General features: G+C 33.8%; 1 protein-coding gene across 1 annotated transcript; it reads right to left on the reverse strand.

Annotated features, from left to right (window-relative positions):
• Positions 1-1,946: 1,946 nt before the first annotated feature.
• Positions 1,947-15,618, reverse strand: LOC133204472 (leukocyte receptor cluster member 8 homolog). The gene is made up of 16 exons (XM_061340212.1): positions 15,514-15,618; positions 13,920-14,129; positions 13,273-13,384; positions 11,718-11,874; positions 11,177-11,375; positions 11,000-11,071; positions 10,355-10,495; positions 8,920-9,180; positions 8,604-8,798; positions 8,354-8,495; positions 7,618-7,707; positions 6,034-6,168; positions 5,631-5,699; positions 4,470-4,599; positions 4,153-4,360; positions 1,947-3,449 (listed from the first exon to the last, which is right to left on the reverse strand). The coding sequence occupies exons 1-16, from the start codon at positions 15,567-15,569 to the stop codon at positions 3,290-3,292; spliced, it is 2,337 nt and encodes a 778-aa protein (XP_061196196.1). The 5' UTR covers positions 15,570-15,618; the 3' UTR covers positions 1,947-3,289.
• Positions 15,619-20,034: the final 4,416 nt, after the last annotated feature.

The following is a 20,034-nucleotide window of genomic DNA, read 5'->3' on the forward strand; positions in this document are numbered from 1 at the left end:
AGAATTCATTCAAAAACTTCTACATGAAAAGAAGAAAACACTTCAACTTGACATTTCAATGTCGACTACATCTTATCAATTAACAATAGCTACTTCTATTCTTATGTCGACTCGATATATGAATGTAAACTTGGAAGTAAAAGATACCACAGATTTTGACATCTTTTTCATATTTGGTGGATATATTACTGGAAGAAGACGTTAATGGTAACCTAACAACAAAACTTTATGATAAACGTGATGACTTTCAACTTTTCTATCGTCAACTTCCCTTATTTAAGTAGCAATATACCCTTATCGCCTGCATAATTTACGGGGTTTCTGTCTCCCAATTGATTCGATGTGCAAGAACATGCTCTACGTATGAACAATTTCTAAAACGAGGCAAGCTATTGACAAACAAATTGATGAAACAAGAATATCAATAGTCTCGTTTAAAGTCATCATTTCGCAAGTTCTATGGTCGATACAATGACATTGTCAGCAAATACAATCTATCATCAAGTCGAATGCTGACTGATGATTTTCATACCAACTGTTAGGCCATTATTTACACATTGAATTGTCTACGGAATTTTCCGTTTTCCCCAAATTGACAAGGAGCACAAGGTGGGTGTGACCAGTCGGCAGGAGATGCTTACTCTTCCATGGCACCTGATCCCACCTCTGGTCCGTGTATGCTCTAGTTGCGCCTGGTTTGTATTTATTGTATGGACTTTTGAGCTCGATTACTGCGAGATGCCTTCATATTTGACTTTAAAAATGGAGATTGTCGATATTGGGGGATTTGCGACTAGTTATTGCCTCAACATATATAAGCCAATTAATTTTGGAAAATCCTTCTTATAATCACGAAGGATGTGCTATGGCTTTGGGCCAACTGAAAACGACGGATTTGAAAGATATATTCTTATACTAACTTCCAAATGGCCACTTATTAGTCTGCAAAGAATAGTATCATAAAACCTTGAAATTGTGAAGATGAACACGGTCACACAACCAAACTTGCCACAATGCATTCCCTTTTCCGCGACAAATTATGCTGCTATTCCCTTATATTTTTGCTTTTCCGCGCCTTATCTCAATATGTACCTCTTCCGTTAGCCAAGAAAAAAATCTTACAACGGAACCTTTTTTAACGGAATCCGGATTGGGCCACGTAGTTTAATATCGCACTATCAAGCATCGACTGTTGGGTCGACGACACAATGGTACGACACTGATGATGCGATGGCACGATAATGATGAAGCGATAGTGAGTATCACTTTCGTCATTGTACCTTCTCTCCATCGTCATCACACTATCGTGTCACCGCAATCATATCATCGCTTCATGCCATCGCACCATCTTCATCGACTCAAACCTCGATGAAGCGACAGTGAATTACATGGCCCATCAGGATACCATACTTTCTGCATCAGTTGTAGCTGTGGCTTTGCAAACTTTTCCTACGCTGCATCAATAAGAAACATCGCCATTAAAAATTTACTTCTTTATACGTGTATCTATCGTACATTAGTTACCAATAAATATCTGCAACCGTTTGACGCTATCCTTGGCCATTGAAAAATCGCAGAAGATACAGGCGATAAACAATCACGGAAAAGCAATGTGAAGAAGCTGAGGAAATGCAGACAGGGGGCTGAAATAAAAGGGCGGCCATAAAAAGATCTATTATTCAAACAAAATGCTTTATTATTACCGGAAGTAACGTTGCAGCTATAAATAACATGAACCGCGTACGTGGCGTAAAATTATATATCGGTTCCTATTTTTTGGAGGAAAAGAATAGCAAAGCAATATTTCCATTTTTTTTGGGGGGGGGGGGGGTTTAGTCTGTTTCGATGTCTACCTTCACTTCTCGTGATTCTCTTCAGTTCTGTAGCAAAAACTCGATAAAAGCTGATCTCCTGCATAAATATTGCAATTATAAAAGAAAAGAAAAAAACGTCTAAAAATTTTTATTCTGTATTAACTTTTTGTTTCATTTAATGATGCATATTCATTCATGACAATCGGCCTAACAACAGCCAGCTGTTGCCATGGCACAAAGTATCACAGATATTAAAAATTTTAAAACATTTAACAGAATATGACAAAGCCTGCTTCAGCACTGGACAATTACAAACCATTATTATTGGCATCTAGAGTGAATTTCCCAGCTTCTGAAAAAAGAGATTTTATAAATACATGTACACATGATCACGGAGCTCTGTCCATAGACAAAATGTCTGCCGGCTACGGAAAGTTTGTCATTTAGAAACAAAACATTTAACACTGGAATCATCAATCTTCAAATCATCCCGACTTTAAATGGGCCAGCATGCTGAACAAACTTCTGATGATACTAAATGGACCACGAATCTCCTGTTACAATAAATCTAAAGGCTAAATTTTTTTTAAAAATTAATGTCCAACACTGCAATACCGATATGCATTTTTTTCCCTGGAAAAATCAATGACCTAATTGGTAAGTAATACTGGTAAATAAAGCCGATCTGAAATACAAATCAAGGAATTTTACTTGCTTAAACATCAGAACTGGAACCTCGATATTCTACTTTTAAACACAATGATTTACAATGTTCATGAAAACAATGTAGAATTCCCTCCCACACTTTTCAACTGCATGGTGAACACATCCAACTACCGGCTGGTATCATTTGTTCTTCTTAGGACTCAACCTATATTTTCCAAAATTAACACATCAATTTGAATTTTATAATGAAGGGACCTCATCCAAAATTTCACGGATAAACAGCAACAATGTCATACATCACAATCGCAACCATGAAACAACTCTCTTAAATTAAATATCATGCATAAAAGCTCCAATATACAGACTTATTTACAAAGTTTATTGCATCTACTGTTGGGAGAAAAAGATCTTCCTTCACTGAACACTGCCTCATCTCATAACAATGTCTATGAACACAAGACTGCTCTTTGTGGTACTGGCCACCACATCTCATCACCATGACCCGGGTCATGAGGAAGAGATGTAGCTAATCACGTTCCATCAATCACAACACATCCGTAAATGCTCGAAAACTTACACACCGGAATCAGACATCCATGATGAACAGGGCAACTTCCTGTAATCCAGGACTGACTTCCCCCTTTTGATTACTTCCCATGGATATTTCAAACTCCCACTCACTATGCACTACTTGGGCATATAGCAACAGGAATAATTGGGGGTTCTTTGGCCTTCAGCTATACAGGGGCTTGCAAGGACCCATCCTGAACAAGGACTTCATGACCCGACTTATTCTTAAATGATAGGCCTCATACTGCTTGAAGAGCAGCAGCACTTAATTTACAGTCCAATTTGGTACTATCAGCATTAAAAACTGCACCCTTCTCTTTAAGAAACTGGACGCATTTATCCCAGTCGGAGAAGCCTAACTCACTCTGGACAAAAGATACTCCTACCATTGGTCGAAATCTACATTTATTGAATGGGATGATCAGCAGGTTGGTGAAAGGTCAACAAATGAAAAAGAAAACATAAGTATCACATTAATAACAAGCGCACACAACAATCATTTGGTCTGTACTTTATATTATACAATAACATTACAACAGTTAGCTAAATCAGGCTCCAGGGCCATAAAACTTAGACAAGCTCACTTCTGGTCTCAGTCTCACCTTAACATAAGGAGTTAATGGTGGAGAAGTGAGACCAAGATCAAAAGTGAGCTAATCAAAGTTTTATGGCCCCGGAGCCAGATGTTTAAATTTGTTATACTGTTCTTTTCATAGATTTTATTAAATTCAAAATTACGATGATTTTTTTGTAAACTTACCGCATACAAACCTGATCTTATTCACAATACTGGAAATAAGTAGCTTGAGTAACTTTATTCATGTATCAATCGAAACATTCAAAATTAACTTTTGTCAGAACATTTTTTATCACCCCTGGTTTGGGTTTTCTTAAATGTTTTGTGTATGATCATTTATAAATAATCCAACATGAACATGCCAAAATCAAATTTTTTTTACTATTTATACCACTTTAATTTTCTACTGTAAATTCAGAATAGTTTATAGTTTTTAGTAATATTTGATGATCATGAATTTAGAAAATAAAAACTGTTAAAATTTAATGTCTCCTTAGAAAATATCTGTAACAAGTAAATACATACGCTTTTGTAATGGTCTTGAGAGCCGTCTTTCTTGCTCTTTCTACAAACCAGTCTAAAAGGTAGCCTGACATTTTAGGAGCATTCTGATATAAAATAAAGAATTTGTGATAATTATTAAGTGCCCAAGCTGATCTGACTTCTAGGGCATGCTTTACGCACTGGTCTACTCGGTGTTCAAGAGTCAAGGACGCCAAAGCAGTTGTCATATCTAGTAGGTCAGTTAAGGTCATTTTTATGAAATTACTTATGAGATTTTATTTCAGAAAACAGAAAGATTTCCCATATCATTGTACATGTATTACAGCAGAAAAGGATACCAAGAGTATTGGAGGTGAATATGTAATAGAGAATTCTGTAAGCTGTGAATTCTAAGTGGTTTCCTTCAATTCCTTCATTGTACAAAAGCTTCAGCTGAGTTTGGCACTGGTTAAATTCTTCATGGTCTCCCTATAAATATAACAGACTATAATCAAAACAAACACAGCTTGACAGACACTGGACTTGTAATTTGCTTCTGATCAGTTTTCCACCTTATGTGACATGCAAGCTTTTCATATTTCAATTTCACAAAAAAATCATTCCTTATAAATGAGTGAACGGTTTGTTGCTAGATATCTGGGAAAGATATTTTCTCAGACTTGAAATGTTTTAAAACATCTCTTTTCTGAGCCATGAATCTCATTCCCATAAGACATGAATTCACAACTTCAAAAGTGGATTCAACAATTAATGGTTTTTCTGCTAGATTACAGAGTAGATTTTCAAAGATGAAACATATTTTCAAAGGATGACTGCACTTAACACTGGGTTTGGGGTTCTTTTTCAGTAGCTTGTTACTTTCTTATCCACTCCTATCTAATTTTACTTCTGTTAATTTGTCAACAAATTCGTTCAATTTAGAACCAAATTTAAATATCAAAATGATTATAGTAATACAATAAAATAATCATTTATTTTTCACCCTTACTGCTTTGCAAATATCAAGAATTTACATTTACCTGCCCTTGATTGAAGATTAGGTTGATAATATGCATGAGAGGTGGAGATAATACTGCAAGAACGGGTCTAAAATTAGACTAACATACTGTCATGCATGTATAGAAAAAAGTGATTTCCCCTCTCTTGCCCCTCTCCATATGGTCTCAAAATGAAATTGGTTACTTACACATAGCCAAAGGTACAGATAGTCATAAATCAATGTCTGATAGTGGTTCTGGAGAAGATGAAAATGTGAAAATTTTACAGACGACAATGGAAAAATTTCAAGAAAAGCTCACTTGGAGCCTTTGGCTCAGGTGAGCTAAAAATGCTCCTTTTGAAAGGTGATGTGTCACAAATATTGTATGTTGTTAAGTGCAGGAGATTAACATAAACACCCCCCCCCTCCCTCCAACAACAAAAAAATTTCAATACTTAACTTCTGCTGACAATTTTGTTGGAATGTTAATAAATAATAAAAGACATGAAATATGCCTTACTTTCTCCATTGCGATTCTAGCATGCGTCTCGTATACCCGCACCGTAAACTTGTCTCTGATCCCCTGAACCTGTGAAGAGAATAGGCATTTATGAGTATTTCAAGATAGCAGAGAAGGAAAAGGGTTTCTTATAAACATTTGTCAGACTGCTGCATATACTTTTCAAAATAAACCATGAAGAAGAAGTTTTGTCAGCTGCCTGTTACTGTCGCATTCAGCCCTTCAAGATGAACTCAAATATTGAGAACATCGTACACAAAGAATGCAAATGTAGCCTGTCTACTGCATACTAACATGCACTCAACAATGAAAAACACAGTATACAAAGAAAGCAGGTATACTATAACAGGAAGCCAGTAAGTTAAAGCATTCTATGTGGGTGGAGACTTCCAATGAGCCATACCGTCAGATCCTGTCGAATAGATTTCATCTGTTCACAGGCGTAGTGGTAGTCTCCTTTAGTTTTCCAGTGGTCCTGTACCATAGCCAGTGATTTCTTCAGTACTGCTGTTGGCCTTACCTGCCATGCCTCTGGTGCCTAAATATTTCAGAAAAAGAAGTGTTCACCCTCCAACAAAATACTTCAAACTTTCAATATACATACAGCTAAACTTCGAAATCTCGAACACGGATATCTCGAATACCCCAGATATGTCGAAGTAAGACCGCGGTCCCGACGAAATTTGCTTTATAAATGATTAGAATAAACCCCTCTATGTTGAACACGGTAATGTCGAATACCCCGGTTATCTCGAAGTAAAACTGTGTACCCATTTATTAAAATCACATGCGTTATCTCGAAGTCAGGATAATTTTCCGCTCTGATGATCAAATCCGTTAGGTAAACTGACCGCTCTAGTGATAACAGCCACCTGTCTGTCACGCACGGGTTACCCGTGTTCCTCTGATCAACAAATAATAGCGCGATAATTATACGAGGTGTATGTATGGCTTACCTTGATTTTAATTATGCAAGCCAAAGGTTGTGTGTATTAGTCTTATGCATACGCGTGGATGACACGTTAATTGTTTCATGGCTGGGGTACGTTTATAAATCTTGATAATCGCTATTTAATGCTATGTGTAATATGCGCGCTTGCATAGTTCATGCATATGAAAGCGAAAATTATAAACATCAAAGTGAAACAAAATTCTGTAATTTAATGCAATTAGAATTTATTTTTCCTACATTTGTATATGAGCGCGCAGAATTTACAACCGTCAGTACACACCATCATGTGAGCGTGTGTCGCAGTAAAACTTCTGCTATAGTGCCCTGTTATTCAGTGTTCTTCGGTAGTTAAACAAAATGCGTGTTTCTTCTTTTGCATTTGATTTTATAATGGTAAAATATTTTATTTAAATGATTATACATGTATGAACATGTTTTTCCAATTAAAAAAAATGTATATTTCGTTTGCGTTACTCTGACAGCAACCGGTTTTAAATTTACAATGCATAGACGATATCCGGTTATGTATACATGGGAAACGATGCTAGCGGTTGACTTACCGAGTTGGTAGAAGGATTAATACGTCTGTGCATATTATACAAGGTTTTTATTTTGTGATTTATAAAGAGGATGTAAAAATCTTTTTAATGCTAATTACATGTATATTAAAGAAAACGGATACAGAATTTCAAACAAGAAGGAATTTGACATGTTTCTACTATTTAAGTGCATGTTCACTGCACTAAGTTTATTTGAAGTTCATTAGAATTATAACCCTCGATATGTCAAACCCCCGGATATCTCGAAGTTCATCAACGGTCCCGTCAACTTCGAGATAACGAAGTTTAACTGTATATACACATTCACAAAATTTGTAAAAACCCACAAAATTACCTAACGGTTTTCATACATGGAACAAAAATTTCAAATAACTTGTAAAATATTTCCCTACCATTTATGAAAACTGAATTCCCATATATATGTGTACTTAAAACATTTGATAACAGATCCATACTCATTAATGAGACTGAATACCTTTGTAAGTCGTAAATAAGGCTTCTCTAAATCCTCACATGTTCCTATGATATTAAAGCTAGCAAGGTCCAGATCCTCCTCATCAGAATTCTACAAATCAAAAGAAATATTCATAATCTTCTTAAATTCAGTATTTTGTATAACATGTGGCATAAATTTCTATGAGCTGTTTCACTATTTAAGCTCTTTTCTAATGATTTTCATTAATCATTTTCAATAGTAAAAATTAACTATTCTTCTTGTTTATGCTTTTTGTTTATTTTTTCATCTAGAAATTCAATTGCCAATACAAGAAATGCCCTTTGGGTCATTCGAGAGCCTGCTCAATCAGGGCTTATTATCAATTGCATGCAGGTCTAGTAAAATAGGAAAACAATCCTATCCCCAATGAAAATTGACTCTTTTTTCCACCAATTCAAGGTAAATACTTACAACTGACAAGCAAATTAACTTTTTCATTGCTTTTTATCAAAAACATTCATTTTTGAGAATTTCATGAACATGTGAATAGAGGATAACCCTATAAACTAATTATATTTATTAAACAGTATAACATCATCAATATTCCAAATTTTGCCACTTTTTTAATTTAAACTTCCCAATTGAAATGGTACAGGATCCTGCACCAAAAAGTGTCGATTAAGCCATCAAATACCCTATCCATCACTTGCCCAAACCAGCTCTTCACATAAAAGATATTCATCAAAATCTGTAATTTGTGCATTTTTACACTTACATTGAAGTTATTGATATTGAGAGTAAACTCTGATTTTCTCTTTTTTGCATCGTTCCCCAAATGATGGCCAAACCTGGCAGCTCTCTTCAGTAGCCTGGCTGCCTTCTCTGGATCATTATCATCCTCTTCAGGAACAAAAAAACTTGAACAAAAACAAAACAATCTTGAATCTCTTCACTATTAAACCTCTTGTTTAATTTTGACATGCACATCTTTAACATGACAAAAGGTTCTTGTTTTGCCTACTTACTTTTTGCCCCTTTTCTTGATATTTTTTGCATTTTTGTTCAGTTTATTTGGGGTTCGTGCTTTCTTATCATCCTTGCCTCTTCCTCTTCCACGACCTCTTTGATTTTTCCCCCTTCCCCGGGGACTCATGACAGAGCCTCTTGAACTTAATGAAAGTGGAGTACTTCTTGAACTTGTTGAGGTATCACTGTCACTGCTAAATCAAACATAAGAAGTACATCATTAGGATATTTTTTTTAATTGATATAAAACAATTCTATTGATTATAAAGCCCTTTGGTCTTGTAAGCAACTTTTCTTCAAGAAGGTGCAACATACCTGCTGTGTCGTTTGCGGCTGGAGCGAGATTTCCTCTCTTTCTTCCGCCTTGGTGATCTAGACCTTGACCTTGAAGAACTGTAACTGTCACTAGAAAATGACCTTGACCTCCTATAGGTAGGTACCCTGTCTTTACTGTAGAGGTTTTTCACTGGTCCCTTTGCTGGAGACATACGACCTCGACCTCTTCCTCCTCTGCCTCTACCTTCACCCCAACGTTGCTTGCCAAATACTTTTGGTGATGGACTTAAATTTTCAATGCTGAAAAAGATTTTTTTTTTATTTTAACAAGTTCTTTTTTAACACCTTAAACATCACACTTTTTTTTAATCTTGATTACTCCAAGATATACTATGTATTGCTTTTTACCAAGAAATTAATATAGTAAACTATTGGATCATCTTTGTTATCCACAGACCACTAATACAATGGCCATTGCTGTAATGATCCAGATGCTTGAATATGGGTGTTCAAAAATAGACAACATTCTTGAGCAGTTTAATTATCTAATAGATATTTGTGTCAGTCTACAGCCTTGTTTTGCTGAATAACCACTGAACTAAAAAGTAAAGGCTCCAGCATAACTTACTTTCTGCTAAATGATGAAACAGATCTAGGGAAAAATTAAACTAAATGTACCCAATTTTTAAATCCTCTACTGTGGCAATACTGGGGCTGTGTATTAAGCCAACAATTTTATTATGTGCTGTCTCATTTATGTTTATATCATTAATTGATCAGTTTTAATTCAAAACAGTTAAATATTTTTGGTGATTGAAATTCCCAACTTTTATATAGAATTATAAGAAAAACTGCCTGCCTGATACGTATTGGAAATTATTTTTTTGATATGATACATACTTGAATATCGGTATGTATCGATATATTATTAAAGCCCTAAGCAATACCATGACCTCAAGTACCATGATCTGAATCAAGTGGATTAACCCCTACTTAGCCCTATTTTTAAAAATCATTTCTACTTGAAAGGAGATGCGATGCTTCATTTTCAATACTTCCCTAGATTGAATGATGCTTTAAACCAACATTATACCACTATATAATTGATTGTTTTTTAATTTAAGAAAAATACTGTGAAATCACTTATTTTCGTGGGGGTTTAGTTTCCTTTTAGTTTGAAGTATGATGAGACCCATGAATTGATGTCCCCCACAAACTATGAATTTTCAAATATATTTCAGCTCAGCATTTCTTCCACCATGAAATCAAATCCCCATGAACCAATACTTTTTCCCCAAGCCTCGAAAATTTGTAAAATATGTAATTTTACAGTATGCTATTCCACACGCAATGAAGAAACTTGATGCAAGTCTTCAGCTTTGTGGAGAGGGTAAACTGTGTTAGAGAAAACAACCGAGAACTATTCATTACACATTCAATAGACAAACTGACAATTTTAAGAGAAAAAACCTACATTGGCAAAGGCTCATTATCCCAGTCTACAGCCCAAGATTCACTCTTTTTAAAAGAGATTGTCAGTTTCTCTTTCAGCACTGCTTCCATCTGATCTTTATAACTCTGAGGTACACTGGCAAAAGCTCTCTGCACATATTTTCTAGGACAAAAAAACAAACCATTTACTTAAAAGAGACTGGTCTTCTGCATTATTTATAGGATCAAAATTTTTTTTTGAAAAGGAATGCTGTATATATCTTTAATTCCATGTTTACAACTTCAGTATTTTCATTGTGGTACATTTTTTGCTGGTTTCAGTTTCATGGTTACTGAATTGTGAAATACTTGCAATTCAAAATTTACTCCTTGGAAGATATTTACAACAATTATATCTAGTAAATAATTTACAGCTGTTGTGAATAACTTGGGGTATTCTATTGATTGTTAATGTCGATTGTTACTTACTCTCCAAGAACTAACTATAATGGAATAGGAAAAGTCGGGTTTAAGTGCATGGCACATATTTGATATCTTTTATATATGAATGCTACACTGATATTTCACAATATTCTTAGTTCACAAATATAGTGATATTAAAACCATTGTAATGTCCTCCACTTTTACAGTATACAGCACACAATATGGAGACATTACCAGTACTTACTTTAAGTCCTCTGGCCAATCCTGCATGGCTGGCTCAGCTGCTGCAGTAGCTCCAGGACGGTTACTTTCATTGCTGCAATAGACCCGCACGAATATGTAAATAATTTTAACCAAGACCAACAAATTTTCTTCAACTGACATTTGGAAAAAAAAGATCACTACAATTCCTCATACAGACCCTTCTTTTCCAGGTGTCTGGACCAACTGGGTGGAATCTGAAGACTTCTGAATCTCACCAATCTGTTTCTGATTTTCATTGTTTGCTTTTGCTTCCTTAGAATATGGCGACTGAAATCTTCTCTGGCCTGCGAATGGCTGAGATGCTTTTAAGCCTTTTTTGGGTAGCTGGAATCTAATTCCATTTGTACCTGGAGGGTCTGTTAAGTTCAACAAATTAGTAAACATATTCAAAATCACAATAATATATTTTTTAGTATCATTTTATGATGGTGCCAACAAAAGTTTGAAGTAAGAATCTGAATAGATCCATGGTAAGATCATGATAAACATGCTTAGACTCAATACTATCACTGTTATAGCTTTAAAGTATTTTCTTGTTCAAAACCACCTAATCTGATCACATCCTATGGCTCCATTCTACTAGCATATAATAATTAAGATCACAATAACTCTTAAAATTTACAGTACTTAAAAAAATAAATTAAATCATTTGTTCTTGTTTTGTGACATTTAAGTGTTTTTTTCAATGATCATCTTACTTCTTGGTCTATGTTGGAAATTGTTGAATGGTCGAGGTTTGAATTGAGGAGGGGGTGGAGGAGGTTGTTCATTTCCAGTATTTCCTGGAAACCTTGGCCTACCACCATCAGGTCCTGGGGGTTCCTGAGTAGGGGGTGGTGGTGGCGCTCCATACATCTGTTACAAATAAGCATGAAATCAAAACACAGAATTATAAATAACAAGTATTCTGAGAATAATCCATGAGCAATTCTAGTCCACTACATGTATGGGTTAATCAATAAAGCAAAACAAATGGTGAACTTGACCTGTGATTTATCAACATAGACTCACATACCAAAAATCAGCTCAATACCTTAAGGTGTCTAGACAAAAAGGTCTGGAAAAAACAAGTGGGAAAGACTGACTGACAGTCATCAGGACTTAAAGAAAACCAATTATCTTTCATCAGTAGAGGACATGTTATGCTCAAACAAATAAAGAAATAAGTCTGAACTTAAAGGACTTGTCGCATGATTTCTCAGAAATCTTAATTTTATGAAAAATATTATCTACAACCTTGTTTATTAAAATTCTGAATACAATAAACGTTGTTGAAAGCGTATTTTAAGAGATATTGAGAGTTGAAATTCAAATACGGCAATATGCATATTTCAGTCGGATTTCGGCGAATTACTGCTCTGACGTCATAGGCGACAATTCAGTGATAGAGAGATGAGAAGTTACACACTATTTACGGAGTTATCAATGACAAATGCAGCTTATTATGAAAAAATGCTGATAAAATTCATTCCTAATGTGATTTTCAATTACTATAGAAACATTAACTAGTTCTAAGGTGTAAGAATTTTGAGATATTTTCGTTTTTTATTCCAAACATTTAGAATCTGTAGGTCTGATTACGGCAATGTTTCGTGATCGGAAAATTATTTTTCAAGACCGCCATCCTTTACAAAACATATGAAGGCATACTTGCATAAATTAATATTATGTTAAAAACGAAGAATAACAAAGTTATGTAATTTGAATTTGTGAATCAAATAAGTTCATACATGTGATAAAATGACAAATTATCAAATTGTATTGTTATGGCGAGTTTCTTCGTCTTCGCCGCGTCTCCCTCGCTATCGTCGCTGCTATTTTTACAATGTTAACGGATTTTTCAGATTATTTCTTGCTGACATTTCTAAAATATAAGGTTGGATATCAAAAATCATATCTATAAAATCAGTGATTTGGTCGTCCATAACGCAGAAAATTCAGGTTGTATCGCGTATATTTTAGTAAGATTTACGTGAAGAGCTGATCAGCCATTGTCGTCTTTGACGTCACAGGGTCACGTGATCGCTATCTAATTAACTTAGATTTTTAATTCAGGGGTTTTCATTTGGGTCAATAATTGGTTAATTACCGCGGTTTATCAGCAGTAAAAACACAAAATTTATAAACTGTGGTCATAAGGAACGTTTTACACTTTTAATCTCAAATAATTTAGAAGCATGCGATAAGTCCTTTAACATCTCCAGTTTATTGATAAAGGCCTAGAAATGATTATACAAATTTGTATGAACTTACCATCTGGTTTGGCATTGGAGGTTGTTGTCTGTATGGTGTATAACCTGGTCCTATTGGTCCAGGTCCACCCATTGGACCAGGGCCACCCATAGGTCCTCCCATACTGTTCCTTCTGAAAGGTGTAAAAAAAATGTATTTAAAAAAGTATTAAGACATGGAATCAACTACGGCTAATAATTGAGCAAAATATTTCGATACGATACAATACGATATTTTATAAAGCGATATGCGATATATTGGATTATTTATTAAGTCTTTCAAAAATGTCTTATTAATGACATTTAATGCATAAATTTGATAAAAACTGGGTGAGTCTAACATAACATGTTAAAATACAGTTGTATATGTATTTTGTAATAGTTATTTAAGATGTGCTTTCTCATTAATGTTTATTTCATTATTGACCAGTTTTAATTCAAAACAGTTCAAAATAATCTTTGGTAACTGAAATTCCCAACATTTTTACAGAATTATAAGGAAAACTGCCTGTCCGTTACGTATTGGAAGTTATTTTTTCGATATGATACATTCCTAAATATCGATACGTATTGAATATTCGATATATTGACACAGCCCTAGAATCAACTTTTTTATTGTCTACATACTGTAATTGTTGCATAAACTTTAAACTTAATTGGTATACTTACTGGTTTTGAAAGAACGAAACCTGTTGATAATAGTATGCAGCATTGGGATTGTTTGCAAACACATTAAGGTGAGCATTGTTTTGTGCTGAATTGTCTTGAGTGGTTTTCTTCTTGCCACTTTCTTCCTGAGCTTTCTCCAATGCTTTTCTTGCTTGAGCCCAGTGTGGATTCTCATTCCCAGTTGGATTAGAGGGGTCATATTGTTGTGACCTAATTAACAAATTTAATAACCAAGACAATCAATCCAAATATCAACTGAAATTTCCAATACATTTTTTTTTTACACATGATTTGAAAGAATACTGTATTCTTGTGTCTTCAATTAGAATACTTCATGTACGTAACATACTAGAGCGCCACTGAAAATGCCCCACAATGATGATCAGAGTCTAGGACATTTGGTCAAAGCCCACTGATAAAATTTTGAGTTGATGCAATTGTTATAAAACTATCTCCAAATATTGGTCAAAGCATAACATGGTACTGAACAAAAATTCCCCTAATTATTTAGCACTGTTTAAGTATTTTCAAAGTATTTCTGAATATCAAAAAAATCAAGTTGACAAGAAAATAATCATTACAAAACTCTACCCAATTAATAATATTGGTCAGACAGTCCCACAGTAGAATTTTATTGTAAAGTATTCATTTAAACTGTCTCCAAGTGTTGGTCATAGAGCCTCTTAGATTCTAATCTAGAACCGTCCTTTAAATAGATAGAATGTTTTATCGTTAAAATGATATTGTCCTACGGACCCGGTTTAACGATAGAATTCGTTCCGTGTATTCGCAATGTAGCAAAATAAACACGGGCGATAACTCGAACTCTGTGCATTTTCTATGAACAATCCAGAGAGTTCCGAATGTCAACATGACGTTAAATTTGACGCGAGGAAAAAACGTTGAGAAAATGAGTTGAATTTTCGTATTTATATGGATTATTTTTTAGGTTAAAAGGCATATACAATCTCAAAAAGGTTTGTTATGATTAATTTGGTAGTTATTTTCAGTGCAACTCCTTTTGTATTCTTCAAAATCATTTCGGAGTGGATCCACTCCGATTTGCTACATTGCAAGTATATGGGACATATTCTAACTGTGGTGAGGGCTTGTCCCGAGACACAGTTAGATTATTCTAACTATCCTTTAAAGAGCTCAAATGTTGTATTTGCCCGGGGAGCAAGAAATTGCACCATCACATATTTTAGATAAATTCAATAAAAACTCAGTTGTGGGATTTTCTCTTAAAATTTTACTCGAAAGGCCACATATCAAAATGGAGGGAGTATACATTATACTCCATATAACATGCATAACAATGATGGCATTGAAGGCCAAAAGTGGTAATAATTTACCCAATGAATCCAGACAAAAAAAATATGCTTATTCTCATGTTTTCGATTACATGAAATTGAATTCATTGTTTAAATAGAATACGAATATGTACATGCTGACAAAATGGACTTTTATCACACTCATCTAAAATCAAAATGGTGGACAAGAAGCGTGTATATATTTCAACATTCACCTCATGTTCTCTTTCAAAACTGACGGTAAATGAATGTGTTTGTATGTAGGAAATTTAAAACGTTACCACATGGCTGCTTGTGTCGCTGCTGATGCTTGGTTTTGCTGCCATGCCGTCGTCATTTTTCTTGCCGTGGTGAAACTATTCTCGACCTTAGTCTCGTTTCTGATAAACATGCAATGACGTCATATATTCACGTGACTTTGCCGGAGCTACCAAGAGTTGTCGTTCTTTTCATTGCTAAAATGGGTTATTTTAGTTTAACCGTTAAGAAGTGAAGTTGTGAAGTGTAGCGTCTACACCCCACCCCCACGAAATAGGTTTTTCACATATTTGGGAAAGGAGTTTACGTTTTTTTTTTTTTTTTTGCATGTCGGATCCTTTTTCTGACTGGTGTGGACCCTGGAAAAAATTCCTGGATCTGCGCCTGTTACACGTTTCTGTGGAAAAAATCTAATACTGGTACATTTAACAATGTCAAGGGCCTGGTATGATAAAATTATTAATCTTGATGCACAGGTACCTGTGGACAGGACCCACCCCGATCATCGTCCGAAACCCACGACCATACGCGAGATTGACCGTACGTGAGTTTCCCACATAGTGAACCCCCTCTCCATTTTATATCGCCTAACCAAAGTTGTAATTGTCGAGATACAGGAAAAAATTAAAACTGTGTTGGAACCTGCGGTAAACATTGAACGTTTTCTCAAAAAATATTGTAGTCTGTGTATTCAAAGCAAATAAGGGGGGAATAAATGAAAAGAAGTGGCATTTAACCCCCCCCCCCCAATCGTTTGCTTTTAACAGTGTTTAAAGGAGCATACAGTCTATGTCTTGTAAATGATGAGACTTTCATAGAATCTTCGTTACACAGTACCATTGTGATCTCCTATCTAATGTTTCAATTGGACAGTTATTCGGGGTTTCCCGTAGCAAAACATGTACTTTGCTATTATACTCATATGGGAGCGGGGGGATCAGTTTGTAAGCTCTTGCTCACACCTCTAGGTGATCATATCTTCGCTAGCCAAGAGTGGAATGGAGCAGATCAGAAACACTTGGCTATAACAAAGATGCTCAGTTTCTTTTTTTTTTTCTCAAGTACTGTATTTCTTATGCTCTTATGTATGTAAGGTAATGGTACATAAGTCATTCACGATGGAATGATCTTTGGCAATGATTTTGAAATATTTTACTCCGGAATATCTGACGTTTTCAAGGCGTATTTTTACTATGCTGATATTTGACGTGTGTAAATGTTGAAACGTACTTTGAAAAAATTACGCACTTTGAAAAAACAATTCAAAGTGCGTTAAATTTGGGACCAAGTTAACGCACTTTGAAAAAATATTTCTTTTCAAAGTGCGTTAATATCGACCATATTAACGCACTTTGGAAAAAATATTCATGGCTTGGTCAATATATTTGCAAATTTTAGGTATGATAAATAATTATTTGAATCTGGTTGATTAACTTTTCGGTAGGGATGTCAATTTTGTCAGTAATTAATATTCGAATATTCAATGGAAGTATTCGAATATGTTCGAATATTCGATAAAATACATGTAAATAAAATCTGGTTTATTTTAAATACCGGTATGCATCATCCTACTCTCATGAAAGATCTAGCGTAGGTATTCTTATATTGGAAGTAAAATTGTATGAAGATTTTGTATATATGTACAATAAGGAATTCCATTTGATATTTGTCAATGTTTGAAAAAAATAATTGATTTAAATGTAGAAAAGTATAATTTTAACAATTGATACATGTGTATTTATAGTAGCTCCGAGGAACCAGTCGTCTTACTAAGGATAGTGGTATACTGTTCAGATTTCAATACATGTAATTAATTACAATTATCCACCTAATAAGAGATATGATTGTAATGTTTGATACAATGTTTTTAAAATATAAACAAATATTACCATAGACATCTTTCATAGGTAATTAACTAATTTTCCGATAATGAATATAAAATTCAAGATTATGTACAACCCGAGATAATCAAGTAATATACAAATCTATTCTGAAATTAAGCCCTCTACAATATTCATTACAGACTAATTCTATCGGACAATCATTTAATGATGAATTAAAATTATTTTTATAAGTTTACTCTTGAGGTCTTTTAGACATTCTAATTTTAATTTGTTTGTTTTATTTGAACCAGAGACATTACATCTCATAGGTATACAAAATATGTACATAAATATTTATACATAAGCTTTGCACAGGATAAGTGTAGTATATGCTATACAATATACATTACATGTGGCAATTACATAAACAATAGCATTTAATGTATTATCATTTCTTACTGTACACTATTTAAAACATCATTTCTTAATTGATAAGAAAAATACAGAAATTTACCTAGGTTACATAGTTCTTTAGTATTTGTGGAACTCAGTAACTGTACTAATTTAAAAACTGATGGTTTTTTTAAAATAATAACTCTTGATATATTTAATTCTTAGTTCTTCATATCGAGGACATTTTAATACAAAGTGAAATTCGTCCTCTATCTCATTTGATATACATATTTCACATTTTCTATCTTTTCTTTCTATGTTACAATACCTTCCCCTCTCTATCTTTAAATCATGCGCTGATAGTCTTAAACGACTAATAGGTATTCTATACTTTGAATGTAATGGTTTTCTTAAATACGTCTGTAGTACAACATTATCCACTACATGTTGATATAAAAAATATTTAGGAGAATTACAAATTCTTGCCATAATATCTTGTTTATAACCGTCATACATTCTTTGAAATACGATGTTCAAAGAATTATTATCAATACAATTGCTATTATACATGTCAGTTAAACCAAGCCTTTGAAATTCCTTCTTAATGTTTACAATCCATTCATCATTATTTTCCACCATATCTTGATAACATGATTGTAAAATACAATTATCACTGTTTTTTAATTTCACCCAATATTTCAAAATTTTCTTTTTCCTTTCTAGTATAAGTGGAAATCTACCTAATTCACAATAAACTGCATCATTACTGGTGCTTTGTCTGACTTTTAAAACTCTTTTATAATAAGTTAAGTGAACATTTTCTATATCTTGACCCTTGTGAAATCCCCACACTTCAGCTCCATAACTCATTACACTGTTAATATAGGTATCGAATACTGCTAATTGTGTTTCTACGTTAAAATGCAAATCCCTAGTTTTACTGTTTACACCATACATAGCTTTTTTACTCTGACATGAAAAATGTTTCTGTGTTTCAGCAAATTTGCCATTATAATTGAACAACATTCCTAGATAATTAAATTGATTAACAACTTCAACAATGCAACCGTTGTATATCCAACGTTCATTTTCAAGGATTTTACGACTATTGCGAAAAATTAATATTTTTGTTTTTTCAACATTTACAGTTAAATTCCACTCTGTGGTGTATGTATACAATGCATCCAACATTCTTTGTAAACCATCAGCAGAGTCAGATATTAAAACAGTATCATCTGCATACATCAGTAAAAATATATTTAACATCTGCAGTTCAATTGATGGACAATTATTTGTAATAAAGTGACGTTCAAAGTCATTCAAATACATAGAAAATAACAATGGTGATAAAATTTCTCCTTGTAACACACCAGACGTAATTTCAAAATACTCTGTAAGTAAGCCATTATATTTTACACATGCCTTGATATTATCATATAAAGACTTAATAATACAAAGTAATTTCCCTTGAATACCCTGAGAACTAATTTTAAGCCACAAGTTAAGTCTATTGATATAATCGAAGGCTTTTTGATAATCCACAAAACAACAATAAAGTTTCCTTTTGTTCCTTAAAAATTTGTTAACTAGCGTCTGTAGTACAAATATTGCATCAATGGTACTTGCACCCGGCTTGAATCCAAATTGTGCATCTGTAATTATGTTATATTCTTTGTCCCAATGCATTAGTCTATTATTCAATATGCTTGTAAATAATTTGGCCATGCAACTAACAAGTGTAATTCCTCTATAATTATTAGGATTATTTGTATCCCCTTTCTTAAATACTGGCACTATACACCCAGTAGACCAGCTCTCTGGATAATGGCCTGATTCTAAGAAGGTTTTCATTTTGTTGTCCTTGATTCTAGATCCGATTGTATTTATTTAATAAAAACTAGGAAAATACGTTTTGTAGTATACATAAAGCATTGTTGTATAATTCTTTAATACCTTACTCAAAACAAAATAATTTAGTAGTGTCCTTCCTGATATACTTTATTTTGACAAATAAAATATACAACATGACTTTCACAACGAATCAACAATCTTTGATATTGTAAGTTTTGTTTAAGTATTCCTTTCATTGATTAATGTAGTAAGGATGTTTAAGGTAAAATAATGGGTTTTATGATTTTTCTTATTATGAGTTAAAGTTATTCATATTGATAAGGTTAACGTAAACTTGTTTACATTTTGTCAGTTCGAATTTCCTTACTAAATCTTATTTAGCCAAATGACTGTTTAGTTTTTTTTATATAGAGTGAGTATTTTTGTATTGTTTGATCACTCTATCAGTCACCAGAGTTAGGTAAGTTAGAGCACCAA

Source organism: Saccostrea echinata, unplaced genomic scaffold (genome assembly GCF_033153115.1).
Source record: "Saccostrea echinata isolate AGI-Se365-2 ecotype Australia unplaced genomic scaffold, CSIRO_AGI_Sech_v1 ptg000053l, whole genome shotgun sequence".
Taxonomy (NCBI): domain Eukaryota; kingdom Metazoa; phylum Mollusca; class Bivalvia; order Ostreida; family Ostreidae; genus Saccostrea; species Saccostrea echinata.

Excerpts from the sequence above, each read along its gene's own strand:
- LOC133204472 (XM_061340212.1), bottom strand. The coding sequence starts at position 15,569 with ATGACGACGGCATGGCAGCAAAACCAAGCATCAGCAGCGACACAAGCA. Across the intron at positions 8,496-8,603 it reads ATCAAGAAAAGGGGCAAAAA|TTTTTTTGTTCCTGAAGAGG; the intron begins GTAAGTAGGCAA and ends TTTTTGTTCAAG. Across the intron at positions 5,700-6,033 it reads CTATTCGACAGGATCTGACG|GTTCAGGGGATCAGAGACAA; the intron begins GTATGGCTCATT and ends TTCTCTTCACAG.